This window comes from Mus caroli, chromosome 2, assembly GCF_900094665.2.
Source record: "Mus caroli chromosome 2, CAROLI_EIJ_v1.1, whole genome shotgun sequence".
Classification (NCBI taxonomy): Eukaryota; Metazoa; Chordata; class Mammalia; order Rodentia; family Muridae; genus Mus; species Mus caroli.
In genome coordinates this window covers 121,704,587-121,731,506 of record NC_034571.1, presented here as the reverse complement: position 1 = coordinate 121,731,506, position 26,920 = coordinate 121,704,587, and the positions used below count along the sequence as shown (strand labels likewise).

The window sequence follows — 26,920 nt, the reverse complement described above, 5'->3', positions numbered from 1 at the left end:
AAGAGGGAGAGAGATAGGGCCCCAGTGGGCACTGGGCACACACATATTAAATTTAATTAAATTAAAAAACAAACACGGGTATGCTGTGGCACACACCACCCCCTCACAAGCAAACAAGTAAGTGAAGAATATTTTTAAAATTTTAGCAAAATGAATTACAACTGTTCTGACTGTAGTCTGAGCCACAGCCACAAAGAGTTATTTTAAGTGGTCTGAAAAGGCAAACAGACGACAGCACACTCTGTGCTTGATGACAACAAACTTAAGGACAAAAGAAACAACAAACAAACAAAAACAAACCATGAAAGAATGATTGTAACTAGCAGGATTGGTGATGTTTTTCCGAGAAATATTTTCCAAGATGTAAAATTAATATTGTTTTAAGAGAGAGTCTCACTCTGTATCCATGGCTAGCCAAGAACTTGCTGTGTACACCAGGATGGCCTCAAACTCATAGGAATCTGCCTGCCATTGCCTCCTGAGTGCTGGGACTACACCCGACCTAAGTAACATTTTTTTAAAAAGTGTTTTACATTTAGTGTGTGTGTGTGTGTGTGTGTGTGTGTGTGTGTGTGGTGTGTGCAGCCTGCATGCAAGTGTGTGAACAACATGTATGCCTGGTGCCTGAGGAATTAGAAGAGGGAAGTGGATCCCTTGGAACTAGAATTGCAGAAGTTCCAAGCTGCTTTGCGGGTCCTAGGAACTGAGCCCAGGTCCTCTGCAAAAGCAACAAGTGTTCCTAACTGCTGAGCCGTATCTCCAGCCTCAAATAAAATGAAAAAAAAAATGTTTTTAAAGACACAGATACTGTGTGACTTCCATTTAGGTACCCATCACTACCAATAAAGTGTCTTCAGAATAAAGCCAATCCAAATCTCATTAAATCTCTGAATAGATCCACAGTCATATATGAGAGAAAGAAGACAGAGGAGCACATCAAAAGTTATATAGAAAACCCAGAGTGTGAGAAATTCTACAAGACTAGACAATCCAAAGCCAGTCAGTGATGGCTCACTCCTTTAAATTCAGAACTCAGGAGACAGAGGCACATGAGTTTGAGGCCAGCCTGGTCTACAGAGCTACAGGGACAACCAGGGAAACACTGAAACACTGTCTCAAAAAAACCAAAATCCAATATTCTACCCTCTAATAAACCTTGAGGTCATCTGATATATGCTGAAATGTGAAGATCCCTGCTACATATTAAAACTTATCCCATAGATTATACCACATGGACCTAATTCAAGCAAAGAAAAAAACTCCCTCAGATAAATTTAAACAATGATTTTATGGCTGGAGGTAGTGAGGGATTGTCATTAAAGTTCTGTGTTTTAATTATATTATTTACTTGTTTATTTATTCATATGTGTATTACATGGATGAGAGTGTACCACAGCACACATGTGGAGGCCAGGGGACAAGCGTGGGCGTTGATTCTCTTCCTCCAACCATGTAGTTCTTGGAGATTGAAGTCAAGTTGTTTGTCTCAGTAACCATCACTCACCCGCTGAGCCATCCCGCAGGCCCTGCTGGTAAAGTTCTAGATAATACTGAATGTGGATAATGTTAAGGTCATGCCTTAGAGAAGTGCTTTAGAAACCTGTGATAAAATACAGATGGAATGATATCATGTCTAGGACCTCCTTCAAAGTCCTCATGTGGTGAGTGGGAGTAGGTGACTGGCAGGTGTTGATGGTTGGAGCTGATGATGACGCAAAGGGTTCCAGTTCGTACATTTGCAGTACTTGGATCCATGTTACCCAGAAAGATGTGTAAACTAATACATGTTGACAACTTGTCAGATTGACTTAACATAGACTGAAGCCTTAAGAAGATCCAGCAGTGGCATAGGGGAAGGCAAACACAGCATTGCCGTGGTTTGGATCCAGAACATCTCCCTCAAAGCCCATGTATTTGGAAGCACTGGGGAGCAGCAGGGCCTAATGGGAGATCTTTGGACTTTGAGGGTGTATCCTTGAAGCTGATTATGTCTTCTGGGCTCTTTACTCCCAGCCACGAGGTGAGCCGACTATACTGTGCTTCTTGCCAATCACTCAACACAACCCTAAAATAAGAGAGCCGGTGGATCATGGGCTGTTAGCTGTGAGAATAAAACAAACCTTTTCTCTTCATGAGTGGATGGATGGTCACAGCTATTCTGCTAGCACAGTAGAGAGACCAGGAGGAAGGTCCTAAGTACAGTCCGCATGAATCTGAAGCAATCAGGAACTCCTACTTTGGTACCATAGGGACTGGAGCTGAGTGATTTGCTAAGTGGGAGGCAGCTTTAATGTTGAAAGATCTTGGTGGAGAGAACTACTACTTACCATAGAGCCTGTTTGACACCAGCATCACTGTCATAGGCCATATTACCCTCCAGAACAGTGGTTCTCAACCTTCCCAATGCTGTGAGCCTTTAATACAGTTCCTCATGCTGTGGTGACCCCACCCCAACCATTAAATTATTTTCATTGCTACTTGATGACTGTAATTTTGCTACTATTATGAATCATAATGTAAATATCTGTGTTTTTCGATGGTCTTAGGTGATCCCGATGACATGGTCATTCAATCACCACAAAGGAGTATGGACATACAGGCTGAGAACTGCTGATCTAGAAACACAAGGTTCTGGACATTGTTTTAATGAGTCATGTAACAACCTGGAAAAGCAGATCCTCAGGCCCTTGTTGTTGTTAGAAACTGCAGCTGAAGCCATGGGAGGACCCCCCCCCCCGTCTTTGTCTCACAAAAGAAGCCATGTACAAACTCTCAAACTGGCTATATAGCAGAGAAACGTACAACTGCACCCAGTTTTATGCAGTGCAAGGAAATGACCTTGGGGCTTTATGCATGCTGGGCAATAACTCTTCTACTAAGCTACAGCTCTAGTCCTCTTCTTGTCTTATTTTGTTGGAAACAGTCTTACTACGTCATCCATACTGCCCTCGAACTCAGTCAGCCTGTCCCATCCTCTAGAAATAATTTGTAAGATAAAATGTGTATGAAGCGATGCTCCCCATAGATGATCATGTATTTGGACATCGAAACTCCTCTCCACTCACCCCATCCAGCTTTTAAGTTTTAACTGGGATGGTCCCAACAAGCTCTCAGTGCTCAACGGAGTGTTCCTGATTCATTCACGTGGAAGATATCAACTCTTCTTTAGTTCTTTCAACTAAAGAAGAAACCATGGAATGAAAGACAATTTGAATATTCTCCTAAACATCCCATGGCCAGATGCCATCCTTACCGGTCTCCCATGTGACCAATCCATATTGAAACTATTGGAGCAATCTTACACATCACCTCTCTTACTCTCTCCATCCTCCACGTCCAACCTGGGCAGCAAGAGGACTATCCCTTCCTAGAAGGTGCTCTCACACTCAGGGAGAAGTCAGATGGGCAGAGAATACAGACTCCGTTTCCACAGCCATAAAACCAGGTCATGTTTTTGAGACATGTTTTCTCTCAAGTGAAGAAACTCCGACAAAAATCCACGATTTAATGTTGACACCTTGGTCTAGAAGGATCCACTCGGGGTTGCTAGACTTCCCTACAGCTTGCTGATGAAAAGGTTGGCTGGAATGTCACAGGGTAAAGTACCCTGGTAGGTAGCTCACAGGGCCATTAGAGCATCTACAGAGCTAGAACAGGCTCAGCCAGAAAAGGCTTGGCAGCCTCAATGCAGAACCGTTGGCTATCGTCTCAAGTACACACCATGAGCTTCTCCCCCACCTCAGCTGGCTCAAACTCACATGGTCACTCACATAGTATTTTGAAATTCTGTGCTGTCTCCTAACGGGGTAGGAGTGGGGCTTAAAGCAGAAAAACAAAAACAAAAACAAAAAACAAAAAACAAGTAGTGTGATGGTAGAAACAGCATTTGTTTGTGGCTTCCCTTCTGTGGCAGCCCCTGGGTCAGAACACAGCATTGCTCTAGAAGCCTGAGTGAACAAACAGAGTAGGTGGGAACATGACCAAGAAAAGAATGACCACCACAGCTCTTGCCCACAGTGTGTCCTTGGGGAAGTGAAATCAGCCCAGATCTCAAACCCCAGCCTCCAGAATGCCATGGCATCCTCAGAAGTCGTAGCGAGAAACAAAGATGGTGACCTTGGATAAATGGTTGGCCTGGAAGGAGCGCTCCAGGTATTCTGACATGTCGACGTCAACCTCCAGAGTCTGAGGCCCCTCCAGGGTCTGTGTAAGGATGAGCTCGCCTGTCTGCCGGTCTGAGCGCTGCATTACAAAGTGGCCACGGCTGTTCCCACCCACGATCCCAAAGCGCAGGCTGTTGGGCCCAGGATGGCCAGGAATTGAGGCTGTGGCCATGCGGAAGAGCGTGATGGGTGTCTTCAACTTGGAAGGGAGAGAGAGGTAATGGAAGGAGATGGTCTTGGGCAGGTGGCGGCATGGCCTGCTGTCCATGGGACAAGGGTTTCGCTCGCACTGGCTGGAGCAGAGGCAAATGGAGAGAGTTAGACGTGGGAAAACTCAAGAGGGGCTGCCCTCCCTATTCTCTAAAGAGGCCACGCTCCCATAGACGCTAGTATCTCTTTTGGAGAACAAAATGTCTGTATTTCATGTGAGTTGATAGTTATAGGGGAAATGAGAGCCCAGAGACACATCTCTGTCTTTCATATTTCCTGTATATGATGTGATTATCTCCCCACCCCCATGAACCTATCAGAAGAATCTAGCCCAGCCACACTGAGTAAGTGCCACGCTCGCCCAGCTGAGCAGCCCTGGATATACTCACAAGGGAGATGTCTTCACGTAGCTTATATTGCCACTGCCCTCAGGACACTCAGGGTTGACACACTGGAAGCCTCCTCCAGTGTTGATGCATGTGGTCCCCCGGGGACACATGTGCTGTGGGCCTGCACACTCATCAATATCTGTATTGCGGGAGATACAACGAAGGCTGTGAATCTTCCTCACTTTGCTGATAATGGTGCCTATTAGCACCATGACAAGAGAGAGATAAATTTCAGTCCTGTGTTCCAGGAGCCACACGGATTTGTAGCACTGAGGTAGAACCTGAGCCAGGTGCTTTTTTTCTTTTTCTTTTTTTTACCTACAACCCACCCTCCAGTTCACCCCTGGAAGATTGACTGGTCTGGACTATTTACCCAGGCTCCCAGGCCCTCTTGTTTGCAGGACTCTGGCATTTACTAGAGTTTGGCAAATAGAGCAGTGGTCTCTCTTTTTAGCTTGGGTGCAGTTCAGTGGGTAAATGAACCCTTCCAGTCACAACTAGTCAGGCCTTTATGAGCCGTAAGCCTGGTGGCTCTGCTTCTCTGGTGTCCTCAAACAGCCACCACACATGGTCATGGCGGCAGAGCCTGGCCATGCTGAGGTTACAGAGCCTGTAAGGTAACTTTCCCATCAGAGGACGCCAGATCGTGGACACACAGGGCCATGAAACCTCCTAGGTTCCTTCAGATTCTAATAAAGTGGAGTCTGGCTAGCTCCTTGGTCTGTAGGTTCAGGTCTGGCTGAAGGCATTGCTGAATAATAGGAAGTGATGTTGCCCAGAACTGTCACTCACATGAGGTCAGAAGGCACTGAGTGATCAACCAACCTATTTGTGTAGAATATGTAGCCTGACCTTTGGAAGACCTGTTTGTTGATTTCCTTTTTAGGATCAAATGTGTCCCCAGATCTTTGATTCTCTTAACCTCATCATTCTTGAATAGGGAACGGGGATGAGAACAGGGGTCACAGCAGCAGCAGGTGACCAGGTGTGGAGGGTGACCTCTAGCCTCATGGTCACCTGCCTCTACCTAGTCTCACTCACCCTCACAGCTCTTCCCATCAGCCAGGATCCGGTATCCACTCGGGCAGGTACATCGGTAGGAGCCAGGGGTGTTCACACAGGCATGCATGCAGAGCCGGGGGCGTCCTTCCTGCCCATAGATCTCACATTCATTCACATCTGGGGACAAAAGTGCCCATGATTCCAGGAGGCTACACAGCCTCCGTCAACCAGACTCATTGGCAGCTGTGACTGAGTGGCTGGACACAGCAATGAGCAGAGGACCTCTCTCCCCAGTCTAGGACCAAGAGGGCTAAAAGGAGGAGCTGATATGGAAAACCCCAGAGGGGCTTCTCGGTGTAAATGGGGAAACTCTACAAAGGTTAGCGAGTCCGGCACCCGGCTCAGAGGCTAGAACCAGATTCAGGCCCCCATCTTAGCTCTCCTCATCTTCAGCAATGGAGAAACAGTGAGAGAGCCCTGCAGCCTGTGGGGCGCTGCAGACCTGTGATCTCAGCACTTCAGAGGCCGAAGCAGGGATCTCCCCCTGAGGCCAGCCTGGTCTGTATATTGAGATGCCTCTTTAAAAGGGGGTGGGGAGTGTTTTTATTTCTGGTGCTGTGAAATGAACTTCTTAGCACCAACTGGCCAGATGTCAGGATGGAGCTGCTCTGTAGTCAGCTACACTGAGAGAAGGAGACCAGGGGATGAATCTTAGGCTGTGCCCATATCCATGGCCCTGGCTGCCATAAATGATCTGAGCCCCTCTCTTGCCACCAGCTCATAGGGTTTTTGCCAGAGGTATGGTGTGTGTGTGTGTGCACATGACAGGGCAAAAGGCTCCTCTTGGGCATAGTAGCTCCAAGCTATGTCAGAAGACAAGCCTGTCACCCTGGATGCTTTCTTCTCTCCCTGCCCCATGAGTAGCAGACGATGACCTTGAGTTCCTGATCCTCCTGTCTTCATCTCCCAAGTGGTGTTGGGATTACATCCGTATCTCTCCAGGTTTAAACGATGATGGGATTGGACTAATGTGCAAGTTAGAGACTGGATGCATACCCCCAACACTCCATCTGTTGTCTATAACGTCTCAGAGAAGGCCCTGGTGCACCTTAAGAGCCCAACTGTAGGAAGATAAGATGGTCGAAAAGATACTTTTTTCTCCAGAACACCTCTGAAGTCTACCTGTTCATTTCGATCATCCAGGTAACCCTTACCTAAAAGGCAAATCACAGGTCTCACTGAGACCACGCCCAGAAAGGCCCTTTTGTCCCAACCTCGCGCTCTGTTCCAGGACTGGGTCTCCTCCCACGGGTGTAGTCCCGCTCCCCCTTGCCCGAACCTACCCTGGCAGACGCTGTGGCCGCCCGTGGTACCGCTCAGGTGGAATCCCGCCTCGCAGCTGCAGTGCTGTTCCCGCTCCACCTGCGCGCAGCGGGGTGCGCGGCTAAAGGCGGGGTCACCGGCCTCGCCGCCGTCGGGGGCCGCTGCGGGAAGAAGACAGGCTCGCCTCAGCACCCGACCCCTGGTACCTGCCATACGCCCCACAACCCGCGAAACCCTATCTCCCAGGGCGTACTCTACAGCAGGGAAGGAATGTCAAGTGATTAACGTAAACCCAGTGACTGCGACCCGGACCGGATCCATGAGATTGGAATGTAAAGGCAGAACAGCCAGGCATACTGCAGTGTCAAGTCTGAGGTTCTTTTTTTTTTTTTTTTTTTTTTTTGGCTTTTCGAGACAGGGTTTCTCTGTGTAGCCCTGGCTGTCCTGGAACTCACTTTGTAGACCAGGCTGGCCTCGAACTCAGAAATCTGCCTCCCTGGGATTAAAGGTGTGCGCCACCACGCCCGGCTTTCCAAGATTTTTTTTTTTTTTTTTTGGAGAATCTTGTACAATGCCCATAATGCAGTGAGCATTAGAGTTTAAAACTCTGAGCCTCCACTTTTTCGATTCGGGATGCGCGCGTGTGTGTATACAAGCTTCAATGTCTTCAAGGTAGTTGCTATTACAGTTTTTACATCTTTCCAAAACCAGAAATTAGTTTCCCAATCACAGTAAAAATAAGGTAAATGGATTAAAAGCAAACAAACAAAATCATGATCTTGGCTATCCTGGAACTCACTGTGTAGACCAGACAACCAGATGGGCCTCCACTTTACTTTGTTCTGAGTGCTGGGATTAAAGAATTTTTTTATTATTTATTTATTTATTTTTATTTTTTTATGAGACAGGGTTTCTGTGTGTAGCCTTGAGCTGACCTGGAACTCACTCTGTAGACCAGGCTGGCCTGGAACTTGGGGATCCACCTGCCTCTGCCTCTGGAGTGCTGGGTTTAAAGGGGTACACCACCACAGCCTGGTGTGTTTTTAAAAAGGTTTTGTGTGTGCTTGAATATATGTATGTATGTATGTATGTATGTATGTATGTATGTATGTATGTGTATAGCCTGTGGTGCCTGATGCCCTTGGAGGCCAGGAGAGGATTTCTTTGTCTCCCTGGACCTGGAGAGTTAAAAGTGACCTTGAGCCACCTTGTGGTTGCTGGGAACCCTTGCCTACCTCTGCAAGAACAGTAAGGGCTCTTAACCTCTGAGCATCTCTCCAGCTCTGGTTAATGGAATTAAAAAAAAAAAAAAGAAGAATTCTTGTAGTCATTCTCAAGGCCAAGGCAGGATCACATGAATCCAATTCAAAGCCAGCCTCAGTCTTAAAATAATAATAGTGGGAGCTGGAGAGGTGGCTCAGTGTTTAAGAGCCAGAACTACTGTTTCAGAGGACTTGAGTTTGAGTCTCAGCACCAACATCCAGATGCTCATAAATGCCTATAACTCCACTTCCAGGGGATCAGAAGCCCCCTTGTGGCTTCCATGGGTACTGCAGTCAAGTGCACAAATACACACACACACACACACACACACACACACACACACACACACACACACAATTAGAAAAAAATATTGGAAGAGGCTTACAGGATACTGGGAGAGAGGCATTATCCAGCTCATGGGGGAAAAGGTTTTAGGTAAGCCTGCTGGGACATTTCTTAGTGCGTACCTGTCCACTCCTTACCTTCCATTCCTAGAGAAGACTCCAGTCTTGGGTATACTTCATAAAATGATCCCAGGATCCAAGGAGCAATGACCCAAAGGTCCCACAGCAGAAGATCCCCAACAAGGGACATTTAGTGGCCACCAGTAGGGCACCACTGAGGTGCAAGGGGATCTTTTTTTTCTGCTCTTCTTTGTAAACAGAGGCAGGGGGCTTCCAGGAAAGCCCTGCCTCCGTACTGTTTCAATAAAAGGTAACTCCAGACAGCAGAGCTGTAGGGAGCCTTTGGGGGCAGTTTCCTTGTGAGAAAGGATTTGGCAAGCCAGTCCCACTTTGTCAAGACACAGTGAACAGCAAGATTGCGGGTGCACTATTTAGGCCTGACCTGGGGCTGACTGCTACCGAGGCTGTAAAGAGGGTTTGTTGTATTTTATTTGGGGCAGGGTCTCTTGTGTTCCTGGCTGGGGCTCAGACTCTGCTGTGAAGCCAAGGATGCCCTTAAATATCCGATTCTCCTTCCCAGCTGCTGGGATCACCGATGCCCAACATTATGATGTAATGCTAGAAACCAAGTGCACAGCTTCCTACATGGGAGGCAAAGCACCTACAAAGTGAGCTACATCTCCAGCCCCAAGTGCGTGTCAGCTCTTACGCCCTGGATCTTACACTGTCCACCAACGCCCTTCCCTCACAAGGAGTCTACCCAGAAATAAAGATAGCCAGGCATCATTAGGGTTGAATTTCTTGGCCAGAGAATAGTGGGAAGCCCCCAACCCACCCTTCATAAGTTTCTTATCGCAGGGTTTTCTTGCCACGTGCTGGGGCTCACTAATCAAATGTCTGTTCATTCATATCTTAAAACACCTCGGACTGCTGACTTTGCAGGGTGCAATGGGAACATTGGAAGGAAAAATGATTCTCCTGGCAGACGAAGCACTAACCAGACAAAGGTACCCCAGTACATCTTCCCTGGCCTTTCCCCTAATCTGCAGAAGGTTAAGTTGGAGTCTGTCTCTCCAAAATAAGGTTCAAAACTCTGATTATATATATAAAAAAAAGAGCTTTAGGGTCCTAGAGGGACCAGCCTGTGGGCAGGAACCAGAGAGGAAACGCTTGAGCCTATGAGAGGCACAGAGTTCCCGCCACATCTGCCTTTGGTGATTATGACCAGTATCCTCACCAACCCCAAGGGAGCATCCCCAACAAGTCCCACAGTAGCTACATACCAGCCTGGGTCTGATGCTGACAGCGGTTCCCAGTTTTTCCTGGAGGACAGATGCATCTGTAGTGGTTGATGCCTTCCACACACGTCCCTCCATTGTGACAAGGCTGGCTGGAGCATTCACTGATATCTAGGAAAGGATGCCAACGCATGGTTGTAGATTCTAGTGCTAAATCAAACAAAAACTAACAACAAGGTTTTCCTTACATTGTAGGGCCACTCCGGCTTCCTGTCTGGCTTGGTTCTAGTTTGGTTGTGAGACAAGGTCTCATTATGATGCTCAGGTTGGCACCCTAGTTTGGGATCCTCCTGCCTCAGCCTCCTGGGTATAGACACGTACCACTGCACCATCACCACCCCAGTTTTCTATTTTCCCACTTCCCACCGTCTCTACCTGTGGGATCTTCAAGGGGACCGATGGGCCGACACACAAGCCATTGCTTTTCTAGTATCTGCCTCACACTGTGTCCATCCAGGCTCTGTGTGCAGAAACTAGCAGTAGACCACCATGCTCCATGAATAAAGATGATGCTATAATTTATATGCACAGTTGTGGCCAGGTGTTGGCATCTGCCTGTGAGTGCAGCCCTCCTACTCTTCATCTCTTCCAAGGTGGACCCCAGGCTGGCCTTGAACTCCCTCTCCGTACAGACAAAGACGACATTGAATTTAGGACCTTCCTGCTTTCACCTCCCGAGGTCTAGGATTAACAGGTGTGTATCGCTATGTCAGCTTTTCTTCCATGGAGAGCTGGAACCCAGAGCCTCAGGCATGCTAAGCTTATTTTACCAACTGAGCCAGGTCCCTGGCCTTGGATCATCTTTTAAACAGGCGGTAAATTCCAAGAAATTAAAAGGGAGAGAAAGGATGGCCCACTGGAATATTCAGAGATGGGGAAAAGTAATTCTCCAAGTTTATACTCAGCTCCCCTGGGCTCCGTCAATAGGGGATCTATTGGGAGTTCCATGATGCTGTTAGAGGGACGAGTTCCCAGGTGCACACCCAGTTTTCTGTGGAGAGGAGAGAAGATGTGTGCGTGTGTGTGTGTGTGTGTGTGTGTGTGTGTGTGTGNGAGAGAGAGAGAGAGAGAGAGAGAGAGAGAGAGAGAGAGAGAGAGAGAGAATGTTATAAAGCTCAGTAGATTTTTCTCAGCACTGGGTAGCTCGGCAGGTGAGCACTTGAAGCCCCGGGTTCAAATCCTCAGTACTGACCCCACAAGGAAACCATTGACTTGAGTTTTGGCTTTTCTCTGTTTGGCTCATGGATGTTTTGTTTGTCCATTTGTTCCTCATTTATGATTTTCGTGTTTGTCCCCTCCCTACAACAAGTATTTATAAGATGTCTCACTTTGGAAAAGATAATTTTGTAAAACCTTCACTGTTGCGAGTGCCCCAGGCTCCATTTAAACTCCTGTATACACAGGCCATTCCCACCCAGGAGGAGCTCTTTGTTGTAGATCTGATTTAACTGCAATGCCTGGGAGGGAAACCTGAGAACCCCACCCCACCCCCACCCCTTTCTGGCCTAACAGCCACCTTCCTGTGTCTACCAAGAGGGTGAAGCAGGTGCTCTGCTTCCGGTGAGAACCATGGCCTCATTCTGGGCCAGTTGGAAGGGACCTTCGCTTCCCTTAAGGCTGCTTGCAACTATTTCAACGTTTCTATTTCATCTGGAAGGATTCAGGCTGTCCAAACACTGCGAATGCCAGGGAAGGAGCCGTTTCCCTTTCTCTGTTACTTCAGTCCGGTGACTTGCTTCCACCGCCAGCCTGTTTTCGGGTGATCAATTCCCAGGAATGTGTCTGAGACTGCATCACACACAAATGGCTCCCTGAGGTCAGTGGTCCAAGGTCTTTTGAGGTCCAACCCTATCTTTGCCTACTGGCCCATTCTGAAAGTGGGCAGATCATAAGCCCTGAAGGCATGGGAAGAAGCCAGAAGTGTGAGCATTTAGATCCCTCAGCTTGGTCTCAGCATGCCTACAGCCATTATCGGTCCTTGGGAGACGCTGAGCGGTCTTACACCTGGACCCTTTGGGAGGGGCTAGTGTGACATCGGCTTGCTAGAGATGCGAAAGGTGCCCGGCATATCCATTTCTTCACAGGCTCCAGACGGGCATTCTGCACTTCTTATCTTGACGAGCAGTCAGAGGTATTCAAGGGCCTGGCGCCCAGGCTGGCAAGTGCTATATCCTAACTGAAGGATAGCTATCATCACATTCATGTGCGTCCCAGGCTGTGCCATTCAGTTTTGACTTGAAGAGGGCAGTGGCAGTGATGATGAGAAAGGCTGGCAAACCAAGGCCTGGGCATGGCCATCTTTCATCTTTCCATCTCCTATTGCATGAGTACTTACTGCTATATGGAAGTTAATGGTTAGATGGGCAGTCTTTTTTTCTTTAAAAAAATGATGTATGCATGCATATATGTATGCATGTGTGTATATATATATATGTATATATACACACATATATGTATATATATATGTGTGTGTGTATACATGTGTATGTGTGTATGTATGTATGTATGTATGTATGTATGTATATATGTATGTGTAAGGTTTCCTGTTGGAGGTCCTGGCTGGGGGCATGGCTTAGTTGGAAGAATGCTGGCCTAGCGTGCGTCAGAATCTGGGCTTGGTCCTCAGCACTGCATATGACTAGGTGTGGTAGTCCACATCTGTAAACAGATGCATAGCATCTAAGGGAGTCAGGGGAGTTAAAGGGGAGATAGGCATTTTATACCTGATCAAGCTGCCCTCTAACAGATTGTTTCAACAATGTGTGAGCTCAGAGAACTGGCCCTGTATTTTTCTTGAACAGTCAACCAAAGAACCTCAGTAGGAGGACCGAAGTGACATTCCCCAAGATGTAAGCGACAGAACAACCAGGTGATGTCCTGGTGATGGTTTGGGCTCCAAGGCAAACAGTGTTAAAAATATGTAAGAGATTAGGGGAATTTTAATTTCAATTAGATATTTTATGACATTAAGGAATTTACTTTGTGAAAATTACAGGAGTTTTGGGTTATCTTTCTTCTATATTTTTATATGTTGGATTCTATTTTTATTAATTTAAACTTTTTTTCAAAGATTTATTTATTTATTATATATAAGTATGCTGTAGCTGTCTTCAGACATACCAGAAGAGGGCATCGGATCCCATTACAGATGGTTGTGAGCCACCATGTGATTGCTGGGATTTGAACTCAGGACCTCTGGAAGAGCAGCCAATGCTCTTAACCGCTGAGCCATTTCTCCAACTCCTGTTGAATTCTTTTAAAGTTTATTTTTGTTTTATGTGTATGGACATTTTGCCTGTGTGTGTGTGTGTGTGTGTGTGCACCACATGTGTGCAGTGTCTGGATCTCCTGAAGCTGGAATTACAGATGGTTGTGAGCCTCCCTATAGGTGCTGGGATCTGAACCCAGAGCAGCCAGAGCAGCAACCTTTGAGCCATCTTTCCCACACTGAGGAGGAGTCTTACTGCTGCTGCTGCTCCTCCTCCTTTCTTCTTCTTCTTCTTCTTCTTCTTCTTCTTCTTCTTCTTCTTCTTCTTCTTCTTCTTCTTCTTCTTCTTCTTCTTCTTCTTCTTCTCCTCCTCCTNTTCTTCTTCTTCTTCTTCTTCTTCTTCTTCTTCTTCTTCTTCTTCTTCTTCTTCTTCTTCTTCTTCTTCTCCTCCTCCTCCTCCTCCTCCTCCTCCTATTATGTACTTCTGGCTGTCCTGGAACTCACTATGTAGACCAGGCTGCCCTCATAAAGATCTGTCTGTCTCTGCCTCCTGAATACTAGGATTAATGGTGTGTACGACCACACCTAGCCTGAATTTTTTTCTTAATGGAAAAAAAAACCGTTTAAAATGATTGGCATTTTTTCTGACTATGAAAACAGGAGAAAGATCACCTAGTGAAGCAATTGAATGGCCCCTGTGGGGAAGTGCCTCAAGATGGTGGTAAACTACACAGGGTTTTACTGCTCAAACACTTTCTTTGGTTGCCCCTGGGGCCAACGGATCAAAAGGAAGGGCTATGGCTTCTCCAAGCTCAGAAAGCTGCACACCCTGAAAAACATGTCCATGGGCTGGAGCCAGCTCAGTTGATGGAGTGCTTGCCTGGCTTGTAACAGAGAGTGAGAAGTTCAAGGTCATCCTTGGCTACTTACTGAGTTCAAAGCCAGCCTAGGTTCCATGAGGCTCTGTCTCAGAAGGAACAGCAACAAAAAGCAAACAACAAACAAACAAAAACCTCATGCCCTTCACAGAGAGAAAAAGGAAACTCAGGAAGCCAAATGGCTACTTTCCACAGCCTAATGGAGCGCCTCTGCCCACTGCATCTTTAACAGAGTCGTTAGTTATGTCTAATTTCCTTCTCTGCCAAGTAGGGTTCATCACCCTCTTTCCAGTTATTTGACTGCACAGTGGGTACTGGCCAGTTATTACAATGTTGCCAAGAGTTTCATTGGCACTGACATTTTGTGTCTTGAAGTAAACAGCTGTAATTAACATTATTGTCCCCGGTGGTCACAACACACAGCTACAGAACTGCTGATGTGGACATTAAACTGGGCACACTCAGCAGATGCTGGGGCGGTTCTAATGCCGGTCATAAGATTGCCGAGCTCGGGCCTAATGGAACTGTCTTGGCAGGAGAGATGTTCTGAAGACATCTGTAATCGCCCCCACCCCTTGGCTCTCATAGTACTGAGACAATGGACATTAATAACGAATTCTCCCAGGAATTTCATCCTAGGGGAAAAGGAAAAGGCTCCTCTGGTACCAGCCAGAGGAGGAACTTGTCTCCCAGGAAGAGAGTGCAGGTAGTCCTCTAGTGTGTGTGTGTGTGTGTGTGTGTGTTATACATGTATATATGTTCATGTGTGTATGTTGGAGGGGGGTGTTGTATGCCAGAATGGAAACCAGAGGTCATCATTAAATGTATTCTCTACTGCATCCATGATTAGTTTACTTCATGTGGATGGTGTTTTGTCTGCACGTTTTGTCTGTATGACATGTGTGTGTATGGTGCCCATGGAGTCTAAAATAGAGCATTGGGTCCCCTGGATCTGGAGTTATAGACAGTTGTGAGCCACCACATGGGTGCTGGGTATCAAGCCAGGTCCTCTAGAAGAGCAGCAAGTGATCTTAACCACTGAGCAATCTTTCCAGTCCCTTCATCTTAGGTTTTGAAAACTCAGAGTTTGTCCTTTAGCTAGACTAGCTGACCAGCAGGTTCTGGTGGCCCACCTGTCCCTTTACTCCCCAGTGCTAGGCTTACAGGCACACACCATCACACCCTGCTTTTAGGTGGGGCTCCGAGCTCAGGACCTATGCTTGCATAGCAAACACTTGACCTGCTAAGTCATCTCCCTAGACGCACGGGTTCACACAGGCTGACAACTTGTCACACCATCTTCCCGGGAGAGACTGAAACTCAGCAACGCTGAGTCTCATTCATATCATCAAGACTGTCACTGTCCCCTGAGAAGATTCAATAGCAGCTCCTTGGCATTGCTGTGGGACTCTGGCTGAAGACAGCATCCATGGGTGCCAGTACAGGCACGGCATGCCAACCTGGGAGAGGCTGAGCCTAGCAGCATGTCGGTCCAGAGGGTTGTGACATATGAGTATTCTGTTCCATTAGCACAGGGTTAGCGTCCAGGCCCAATTTACACTTAATGAGATGGAAAATATCCAAGATCCCATTTTGAACATTTTTAAAAAATACAGTCACTTTATTCTAACCAACTCACAAATAAGGCATAGCACAGCTAGCTTAAAGCAGCCACTCAGACACCGGCCCCGCCCCGGCTCTGTCCACCTCAGTGAAGGTCTACACAGTTAGACGTGGAGCTTCGCTTGGGCTCCTACACCTTCACTATCAATTACTTTGTCTATTAACTAATTTATTTAATGATTCTAGCTACTTCAATATCAAGAAATTTGAATTCACTTATCCACCATGAGAAACATACATGCATATATACATACATACATACATATGACAGAGTTGACCAGAGTAAAAAAAGCTCCACACTATCTTGTGGCTCATGTGTCTATTTGCCTTCATTCTGTGTGTCTTTTTTTATCACCTAATATTTTGGAGGAAGTTTGAAAATATTCACTTATGTGTACGTGAGTATGTGTGTGCCTGAGTGTGTGTCTGTGTAACATGTGTGTGCAGTGCCCATGGAGGCCAGAAAAGGGTGTTGGATCTCCTGAAACCTGTCCCTTCCTTCTCCCGTGCTGGGGTTACTGGATAAACCTCTGCACGTGACTTTTATGTGGATGCTGAGGATCCGAACTTAGTAACTGGGGGATCTGAGGACCAAACCCAGGTCTTCTGCATGAGCAGGAAGCGAGAGCTCTTGACTGCTGGGCCTTCTCGCCAGCCTCTCAGAAAACAAACATCTATCTATCTATCTATCTATCTATCTATCTATCTATCTATCTATCTATCTATCGTGTGTGTGTGTGCGTGCCCGTGCACTCGCAAGTGCATGTGTGTAAGTATGCACATGTACACACACACACACACACACACACGCACATGCCACAGTATGCTTGTGAAGGTCAGAGGAAAGCATTTCTAGGAGTTGGTTCTCTCCGTCTACCATGTAGGTTCCAGGGATTGAACTCAGGTCTCCAGTCAGAAGTGCTGACTCCCATCATAGATACACAGACACCCAGTCCAGGGACAAGGTGGGAAAAGGGGAAGACCATCTCAGCCCTGTCATGGTGGACCACAAAGACACCATGGCAGGGCAAGAGACAGGTAAGGCTACAGAGCACAGGCAAGCAGATCAGGTCACAGGCAGCCATGTGAATAGGGCCTGAAGGTGCAGAGTGGACATAGAAAAAACCCACCAGGGGTCTGCAACTAAGTCTAGAAGTTAAGACTATAGATGCCCAAAGCAATGGAAAGAAATTCCTCGTGTTCACACCTCTGATGGCATTTTTATCACCCATGAGGTGTTTAACGGGATGGAAGTCCTTCAGAGTCAGGGTGAGGACCAGGCACTGGCATTTCCCTGTGTTTTCATGGCTCAGATCTATTGCTTAGATGGTTCCTGGTGAGGTCTGAGAGCTCATACCTGTGATCAACCCTTGAGCCATCACCATTCCTTTCAGGAGACTGGAAAGATGCTGGGCCCTTGGACGCTGCTTCGTGTCTTGGCTCCGCCTTCTTGAGAGGCACTATGCTTTCTGAGGTCTCAGTTTTCAAGATCTAAGTACTCAGGGCTATAAATTGTAGCATAGTGGCAGAGCTCTGGTCTAGCATCCATGAGGCCACTGATTAGATTTCTAGTACCCACTGAGGATTTGAGTCCAGCCTGGGCAATAAATATAGAGAGGCCCTAGGTCAAATGAGCTCATACCCCAGGTCCCCTCTCCACACTGCTCTTGCATTTGTGTGAGATTTATGCTCCTTTTAGCCCTCGCTAAAATCATGGGCATTTTGCCTCAAAAGATGTTCCACGGATGCCCACAAATGGTTGATAGTCATGATTTATTAAAAACTGTGTTGTAATGGCTTTGAAAAGCAATAAATTACATGTGCCAAGCCCCACTTTTCTCTGTCAAACAGTTCCGTTCTCAAGCCCAGCACAGAGAAACCTTTTATTCCCATGCCGACCATTCCTGGAGCTGTCCACACTGACCCCCAGCCTAGACCTAAAGGGCAGTTGGGGACTTTCTTCTGCAGACTCCACCAGGAGCCCCACAAACAGACTGCAGCTCCAGGGCAGAGCAGCTGTTCCCTCTTCTAGTTCCTTGTCCTAGCTGAGGCAAACCCAGGGCCTGATATTCTTGATAAGATTCAATTATTTTACATTTAAAATTTTGAAGCAGGATCTTCTCTGTAGTCTAGGATAATCTAGGCAGCCCACCCAGCTCAGCTTCTTAAGTGCCAGGATTATAGTTGGAGTTAATAAACTCAGCTTAGAGCTGATCTTTGTTCAAGACAGGTTTTGTGTGTGTAGTCCTGGCTCTCCTGGAACTCACTCTGTAGTACAGATTGCTCTCTAACTCAGACATCTGCCTGCCTCTGCCCTCTGAATGCTGGGATTAAAGGTGTGTGCCACCACTGCCCGGCTGCACATCTGGAATCTCAGCATTTAGGAGGCAGAGGTAGGAGAATCTCTGTGAGTTCAAGGCCAGCCTGATCCACAGAGCAAGTTCCAGGACAACCAGGGATATACACAGGAACCCTCTTTCAAATAACCAAGAAACAAAATTTTTTTTTAAAAAAGTTTACACTTTCTGGGGCTGGAGAGCTGGCTCGGTGTTAAGAGCGTACTGGTTGCTCCTCCAGAGGACCTGGGTTCTATTCCCAGCATCATGCCTTTAATCGCAGCACTTGGGAGGCAGAGGCAGGCGAATTTCTGAGTTCGAGGCCAGCCTGGTCTACAGAGTGAGTTCCAGGACAGCCAGGGCTATACAGAGAAACCCTGTCTCGAAAACAACAAACAAACAAACAAACAAACAAACAAAACATTCCCAGCATCACATGAGTGCTAACAACTGTCTGAAACTCCAGCTCCAAGGGATCTGATGCCCTCTTCTGGATTCTGAAAGCACTGCATGTACATGCTGCACAGAGGTACATGCAGGCAAAACACCCATACATATACAATAAAATAAATAAATAAATAAATAAATAAATAAATAAATAATTTAAAAGGGGTGCAACACCACACCCGGCTTCTAAGAACCAATCTTGATACGATCCATGGGCTTTGGAAGGTAGAGGTAGAGGCAGGAACATCAGGCTTTCAAGGCTGTCCCCAGCTGTATAGTGAGTTCAAGGCCAGCCTGGGCTTTATAAGACCCTATCTAAAAAAAGAACAAACAAACAAACAACAACAACAAAAACAAAAACAAAACAAAAAAATGAAATCAAGCCAGGCAGGGGTGGCACATGCCTTTAATCATTCTAGTACAGCTGGAGCTCTGAAGAGAGACCCTGTCTCAAAAACACCAAAATAACAAAGAGAGAAAATGCTGCTCGTGATGATGGAGACCAGTCAGGCCCTGACATAGAGGCTGACATATTCCCCTGGTGTGGCTGAGGAATGACTGAAGTACCGTGGGGATGGGGACATGGACACTGGGAGGTTTCATGAGATGTGGCATTTAGAAAGTCCAGGGCCATGGTCAGCCTGCATCCTCCGTGGATGACATGTTTGTCACTTAAGTGTGAAACTCTGAGTTTGGATCTGCAGAAGTTCCCATAGACCATGGTAGCAAGCATCTGTAATCCTAGCTCACTTATCATGAGGTCAGAAGCAGAGAGAATCCCTGGATGTTTGCTGGTCAGCTAGCCTGGCATACACAGTGGCAAATAACAAACAAGCTAGCCTGGCATACACAGAGACAAATAACAAGAGATCTTGTCTCAAATATACTGAGGGTGAGCACTGACATCTAAGGTGATCCTTGGCCACTGTGGCGTGTATTCAACTCAAACACAAGAAACACATGTGCATGTACTCACACAGACACACACACAGACACAGAGAGAGAGACACACACACACACACAGATATAATACACACACACACACAGCTGGAAAGAGAAAGAATCAGTGTCTCTGAGATGACCCTTTTGACCAGCATCCTCAAGTGTTATGGTGTAGACGGGGCAGAATAGCCATACCTCTGCAGCGGGGCCGCTCTCCTGTCCAGGTACCATTAGCAAGACACACCACACTGCTGGGTCCAACCAGCTGGAACCCAGGGTTGCAGGTAAAATGGACTTCATGGTCCACTAAGTACTTGCTTCCAAACTTCTTGCCATCTGGAGGGGCCTCCAGAGCCGGGCAGGAAACTGTAAGGAGAAGAGCGGGTATTAGGAGCTGCAGGCCTGGGCTGCAGGCATGAAAGCATGGATATCACACATAAGACCTCTCTCTGTGTTGAATGACTGCTGCAGGCTGACCATGGCCCTGGACTTTCTAAATGCCACATCTCATGAAACCTCCCAGTGTTCTTAGAGATGAAGAGGAGAACACTAGTTGTCTCCTAGTGACAACTGAGGAGACTGGGGCTCAGAGACTTGGAGGGTTGGGTGTGCAGGGCCTTGAAGTGTGGAGCAGAGTGTCAGATTGGTGAGATGTTCACTTAACCATCTTTATTTTCTCTTATCTCCAGCCTACTGGGTGTCCAAAGTTTCCTGACAGGCTCAGCCTACCTCCAGGCCGGCTCTCCCTGCTCTTCAGGTCTTCATTCAGATGCCACCACTTTGCAGATGAAGCCTTGGCTAGTGCATCTCTATCCCCAACCCCCTTGCTTTCTTAGCCTTTATGACTACCTGGGTGTGTCTTCACATTCATTATCAGTGTTCTCTGCCTGAGTGAAATCTGGCCTGTGGTCTTTCTGTAGCCTCAGCCCCAGCCAAGCTTGGCACACAGAGTATGTTCTATAAACGAGCCTTGGAAAAAATGGGATTTACTGAATCTCTGATGAAAGCTTTTTCTGGAAATGGTACCTCACACAGCAAAGGAGAGAAGTGAAGCTATGGTATAGGAACCAGTGATGTCAGACATCCCACAGACTCCATCTCCTGTCCCTTGAGCCCCTAGACCAGGGGAAAGTCACCTTTAAGCCTAGAAGGTGAAAGATGTCACCAGGAAGTCATGCAGCAGTGTTAGAGCTCTCCCTTAGTGGAGGGAAACCGGGGTGCCCCATTGTACCCCAGATAAGCAGGACTTGCTCTTGAAGCCCTTCTTCCCATCCGAACTGGGTGGAGTCACTAAAGAATGAACTTTCAGGAACGAAAAGCAATAGCCATACTTGTTTATGGAAAATAACAAACACTGTGAGTGCAGCGTGCTTGGTAGGTCAGGGTGAAAGGGTGTGCCTTCGTGGAGGGCAGACGTGGGACGCATCTAGCCTTCCAGGCTGTGAACTTAAAACCAGTCTGAAAGATAGGCTGCTGCACTAAAAATAAAAACAGGACCAAAAGCAAAACCAGGGTTGACTCTGCCCTCTGCAGAGGACAGGGAGCTGAAAGCACCTTTGCTTGCAGAGGGGTGTTTTTGACAATTTTGTGGGATCATAGGTTGCTACCTATGTAGCTATTAAGCCTAGAATAAAAGGTACAAGAGGAAATGGGCTGGGTGTGGTGACAAACCATAGCTGTTGGGAGCCAGTGGTGGGAGGGTTTTGAGTTCCAAGTCAGCCTGAGCTATGTATTGAGGGCCTATGTTTGATCTTGAAACATCAAAAACCAAAACTAGGCCTAGGGATGCAAACCATAATCCCAGCAGTCGGGAGACAGAGGCAGGAGGCTCAGGAGCTCAAGAGTATCCTTGGGTGCACAGCAAGTTTGAAGCCAAGTTATATAGCAACTTGAGCTACATACGGTAAAAAATGGAACAAGAGGGCTGTGGGGATGGCTCAGGGGTTAAGAGTGCTTGCTGCGCTTGCAGAAGACCAGCGATCCAGTGCCCTCTTCTGGCCTCCTTGGCACATGTACACACATATGCATACGTAAAACACTCATAAAGAAATCATTAAAAAAAAACAAACCTGCAACTAGGTGCCTGTCAAATATAGGAAAGAGGAATAACCTTAATACACACACACACACACATCCCTTCACACACAAACACACACACTCTCTCATACATACACTCTCATACACTCTCTCTCTCTCTCTCTCACACACACGCATATACACTCTTGTGCACACACAAGAACACACTCACTCACTCACTCACTCACTCACTCACTCACTCACTCATACTCTTTATCTCTCACATACATAATAAATACGCACGCACACACACACACACACACACACTTGTGTGCACATATGAAGGATAAACTGGTGGGGGAGAGTTTCGGGGAAGGTTCTTGGGTTTTGTTCTTGGCCCTCACCTGACGTTTTGGGACCCACCTGGAGGTGCATCCGGAGTCATTTTGTTAACCGTGTTTTGCAATGCAGCCAGCCGGCTCTTCATGTTTCGGATGCCTTCAGTGAAGCGGGTCTCCTGGCTTTTCAGCAGCTGCTGCAGCTGGCGGATGGTGGTGAGGAGCTGCTGTTTGTTGAGACAGCTCTGGGGAGAGAAGAGGTCATTGCAGCTGGTGACATCCTACCATCATGATCTGGGCTTGCAGAAGTCTGAACCATGGGCTTCAGACTCCCTGGTGCCCTGTAAAACACCTTGGTAGATCAGCCATTCCAAGGCACCCCTCGCTTCTGGATACTCTACCTCAGTGGTTCTCAACCTATGCATCTTAGTCCCTTTGAGGGTTGAACAACCCTTTCACAGGGGTTGCCTAAGGCCATCTAAATATCAAATATTTGCATTTATAGCAGTAGCAAAATTACAGTTATGAAGTAGCAACAAAATTACTTTTGTCATTGGAAGTCACCACACCATGAAGAACTGTATTAAGGGGTCGCAGCATTAGGAAGGGTGAGGACCACTGCTCTACCTGGACAACAGCATCTGCTCAGTGAAGTTGCTAGGTGACAGCCCGGGTACACACATCATACCCCCACTTCACCTTTAGACACAACAAAACAAGGGCAGGCTTGGTGACTAAATGACTGGGTGGCTAAGCAACCATTTGAAGCCAACGTTTCTTATAATGACTGCCCTGTCACTCCAAAGACACACACATTCCTCCTTACTCTAAGTTAAGACACTGAGTTCTGGGCTGGGTGAAATTTTCCTTCCTTTCTCCATCGGACACTTCGGAAAACAAGAGAAGAGTGGGACCCAGAGAACAGGCAGGGAGGCCCGATGCTTCCTGGGCTTTTAAAAAGGTAAAAAGTAAAATGAGGGAGAGATAGAATAAAGAAGTGTTCAACAGTCAATGCCAGTTGCTGAGCTTTTTAAGAAAAGGGAATTGTGATTGTACTTAACATAGGCAAAGACCATCTGACTTAAAGCAACTCAAGCATCACGCTGGATGATAAAAGTTACAGGGCTTTCTTTCATCTCTATTGCTTTAAGAGTCGGACATCAGGGAGAGATGGCTCAGTGGTTAAGAGCTCTTTCTGCTCTTGTAAAGGACCCACGTTTAATTCCCAAGACCCATAAAGTGCAGCTTGCAACTGCTTGTAAGTCCCAGAGGACCTGATGTCCTCTGTATTCTGAGGTCATCTTCACTTACACATTCACGTACTGCGCACCCCACCCCACCCCACTAACACGCGCACGCACATGCACACACGCGAGTGCTCACACACACACAGTTGAAATAGAAATCTTAAGGAGAAAAGAGCTAGGGTGGGGGTGGAGCAAAGACAAGGAATATCCAGGAAGGAGACAGGCCTTGGGTAACTGATTGATTCTGGGCTAAGGTATTCTCCTTCATTTGGGAACTATGTGTCACAAAGCATAATCTATCTGACCTGGCTTGTATTCCACGAAGGGGGGGCGGGAAGCAATAAATACATCAACACTGTGATGACGCACGCATCCTTAGGGATGTGGATCATAGTTTAGTTTGTTTTTATTTTTCACCGAGCAACAGTTTTGTGCATGGTAGTGTGCACGTGTTCATGTATGTGGCCATGTGTGTGCACGTGAACATATGTAGAGGCCAGAGGTTGATGTTTATGTCTTCCTAGGTCCCCAACCCCAAGAGTAGGTTTTATAAGTAAAAGAAACGTGTGAAAGGCAGTGGGGCAGCTGGGCAGCTGAGGTCTGTGGCCTCTGCAGCCTGGGCCATGTCCAATCTCTCAGTGGAGCTGCTGTGACCACAATGGGCCACTCTCCCGGAGAGACTGCCAGGCAGCGGCACCTTGGAGTTTTCACCAAACACATGACTCATGCATGGGCTAGATTCAATGGATGCTTTTGACAAAATTGAGTTCCCAGTTGCCCCTGGAATTCGTGACCCCACAGGGGCTCCTTGGCCTCCACCATAACTGGGGCCCGATGAGGCACAGCCGCAAAGGCAGCTTCTGGAAAGGGAAGTTTGTTTTTCTACTTCCTCCCCCACGGTTCCTTTCCTCACAAAGTCCTGGGCGCCTAGGCTGTGGCCTGTTCTTACCTGCCTAGCACTGTGTGGCCAACCCCTCCAGACCTGGGCTCCCACACCTATCTTCCTGTGCTAAAAAGGAACCGGACGTCTTTGTGGCTTGTGGCAGTTCCATTTGGGATGTGCTTCGGCTTACAAAGATCAAGTTCTCTTCCTCCGACGCTGCTGCTTCCCTGCTTCAGCAACGGCCTGGTGGCCATGTGTGGAGAAGGCAGCCTCTATTTGTGTTTAGGATGAGGATTATGTTGGTCCCCATGTCACACGGAGGCTGAAAGGCAAGTGATTTGGCCCAGATCATGTAGCCTGGGCATCAGTGCCTTCCAACCTTCCCCAAGGAGCTTCCTCATCTGCTCCCACATAACCCCATATGGTGGGGCCTTTTTCAGGAATTTATACTAGGAATTAACACCTCTGGAGTGGACTTTTTAACTCCTAAAAAGTTGGTCAATGGACAATAAAAACAGGAAGTGAGGGAAGTAACCCTCATCACACAGATGTGGGCTCACAACACCTGGGAGAAAGCTTGATGCGCCAGGGCTCAGTGTTGAGTCAAGAGTTCTCCATTCCAAAGGCTTTGCTGGGAAGGGTGAACACATCAGAACGCGGAGTGGAGCCCCGGGACCCCAGGAAGTAAGACAAGAGGAGAGGGGGGGGGGGAAGAACCTGTATGTGACCACTGGGGCAGCCAGGTTTCTCTAATCTCAGTGCTGGCCCTAAGGACAACTGACACCAGAGGCTTTATCCCTTCAACTGTCACTGGGGTGAAACCTAAGTCTCATGTTGCATTGACACAGGAAAAAGGGAGTCCGTGAAGAAGGTTTGTGATAACTTGATGAGGAAGGCCGAAAGGCTCTCTCTGACCCATCCCTGCCTGACCTGCCTCAGGTAGTGCAAGGAAGATCTTTGTGCTATTCTGCTGGATCAACGAGAGACCAGAGCTAGCTAAGGAATGCCTTCCACGGGATGCCTGAGGCTCCTGGCCTCAGCTGCCGCTAACTGGGCAGCTCTCTGGTCCAGAAGTATTGGACATGGAGCTGGTGAGAGCCAGGCTCACAATCTGCTGCCCTAGTCCAGAATTAAGCCCACCTGACAGTGGGCTGATGAGACTGAAACCCCTGTTCAGCCAGGGCAAGTGCTAAGAGACATGAGTTTTGGGGACAAATGGGTCATGCTGGAATGTTCCCCATTTTCAAACGGAAATAGTATCTATCATCTTACTTGGTCGGGAAAGCATCCACCTTGAAAGACAATTCAAAACACAAAACTAATCCAGACAAAGAGGCACCAACGTTAACTCCCTGCTCCGTGTTACTTCCTGAGTCATCCACAAATGTGCATCTTCACTGCCATCTGGACAGGCTAGATGGCCACACAGCTGTCTGTCTGTTTGTCCCTCTTCCACTGTTACTTTCACATCAGTGGGCACAGCATGTGTCTAATTCTGTTCTCAACTTCGCTTCCCTCCCTCTGTGTACCTTTTTAGCCTGGAGGGGGGGTGTCCTTCCCCCATCACTGTGGTCTCCTACCCACCACCACTGCCTGCTCAGAACATGAGCACCTGAGGTGTGGGAACAGACCATTTCCTACTTCTCAAATATAGCCTCTGCTCAGGTCACCCAAGGAGCTGCTGAAGGCAAGAGGCAAGGCTGTGGGGCAGCGAAAGTCTGAGGCAGTGAGAAGGGGCCAGTCTTCATTGGAAGATCCCAGACTCCATCTGTACAAGGTGACCCTAGGCTCCCCACAACCCTCTGCAACAGACCTCCCATTCTGGAGAGAAATTCAGCGAGGCTGTGACTAGGCATAGGTCAGCCCCAGTCAGGGTTATAGGAGGCCCTCCCCACCCTAGGAAGGACAAAGGAATCCACTCTGTCTGGGCTCTGGATCTCACAGGTTCTCACGGGACCCTCAGGGCTTTGTTTTTTGGGGGGCTGGTTTTTATTATTTTCTCTTGAAGAGATCCCCCTCGGTTGAAGTAAGTATCTGTCACTGGGCTTTTGAGGCAGGAAAGGCAGGATGGTGGTGCAGCTCTGAACCAGCAAGCTCAAGGCCATTAGTTCAATCACCACAGAAACACAAATGAAAACCAAAACAAAGCAAAAATCTCTGGCTACACAATTGGATTACACCACTGACAAGAAGCTGTAGAAAAATTACCTCTATTTATTTTAATAACATTTAAGGTAAAACCAAGATAGGGAAAATTTTCATTTCTGAGAGAATAAAAAGACCTGGGTTTATCTTTGTCTTCTTTTCTCTTTTCCTTTTTTAGAGACAGGGTTTCTCTGTGTAGCCCTGCCTCTGATAGAACTCACTCTGTAGTCCAGGCTAGCCTTAAACCCACAGAGATCCACCTGCCTCTGCCTCCCAAACAGTGGGATTAAAGGCATGAGCCACCATGCCTGGCTTTGGGCTTATCTAAGTTCTTGTTATCCCACTCTTGAAAGAGACAACATGTCACCTAATTCAAACTCAGACATCAGAAGTGACCGATATGAAGACTTCAGTGAAGAGTGGGGTCACACAGTCAGCTCTTCCCAGATGGTTCTAGAACATGACGTCACTGCTGAGCACTGGGCAGAGGTGCCAGAGGCTCTAGAGAGTGATGAGAACACTCTTATCTGCGGCCTAGAGAGATGGCTCAGTGGGTGAGAATGGTCGGTTGTCTAGCCCTTAGGTAAAAAGCCAGGCATGAGCGAGTGCATCTGCAATCTGATGTTGTGGGAATGGCAGGCAAAAGGATCTCCTGTGTGAACGAGGTTCGCGGACAGAGTGTTTGGGATCAGGACACCTGACTTCAGGGGCAAGTGCGCACATGCGCATGCGCATACTCCCTAGCCGCCCCCCACCCCCACTTCCGCCCCATCCTCCTCAGGGAAGACCTTGTTCACCCCTTTGT

The 26,920-nt window shown here is 47.5% G+C and overlaps 1 protein-coding gene across 1 annotated transcript in view; it reads right to left on the bottom strand.

Moving 5' to 3' along the window:
• Nucleotides 1-2,629: 2,629 nt before the first annotated feature.
• The window catches only part of Fbln7 (fibulin 7), a 32,840-nt gene continuing 8,549 nt past the window's right edge, over nt 2,630-26,920 (bottom strand). Inside the window, exons 2-8 of the mRNA XM_021156440.1 lie at nt 21,926-22,085; nt 19,682-19,852; nt 10,038-10,163; nt 7,108-7,248; nt 5,804-5,941; nt 4,763-4,901; nt 2,630-4,456 (exon numbers count right to left, since the gene is read on the bottom strand). Coding sequence (XP_021012099.1) covers nt 4,084-4,456; nt 4,763-4,901; nt 5,804-5,941; nt 7,108-7,248; nt 10,038-10,163; nt 19,682-19,852; nt 21,926-22,085 — 1,248 coding nt within the window. The 3' untranslated portion in view covers nt 2,630-4,083. The remainder of the gene's footprint in view (nt 4,457-4,762; nt 4,902-5,803; nt 5,942-7,107; nt 7,249-10,037; nt 10,164-19,681; nt 19,853-21,925; nt 22,086-26,920) is intronic.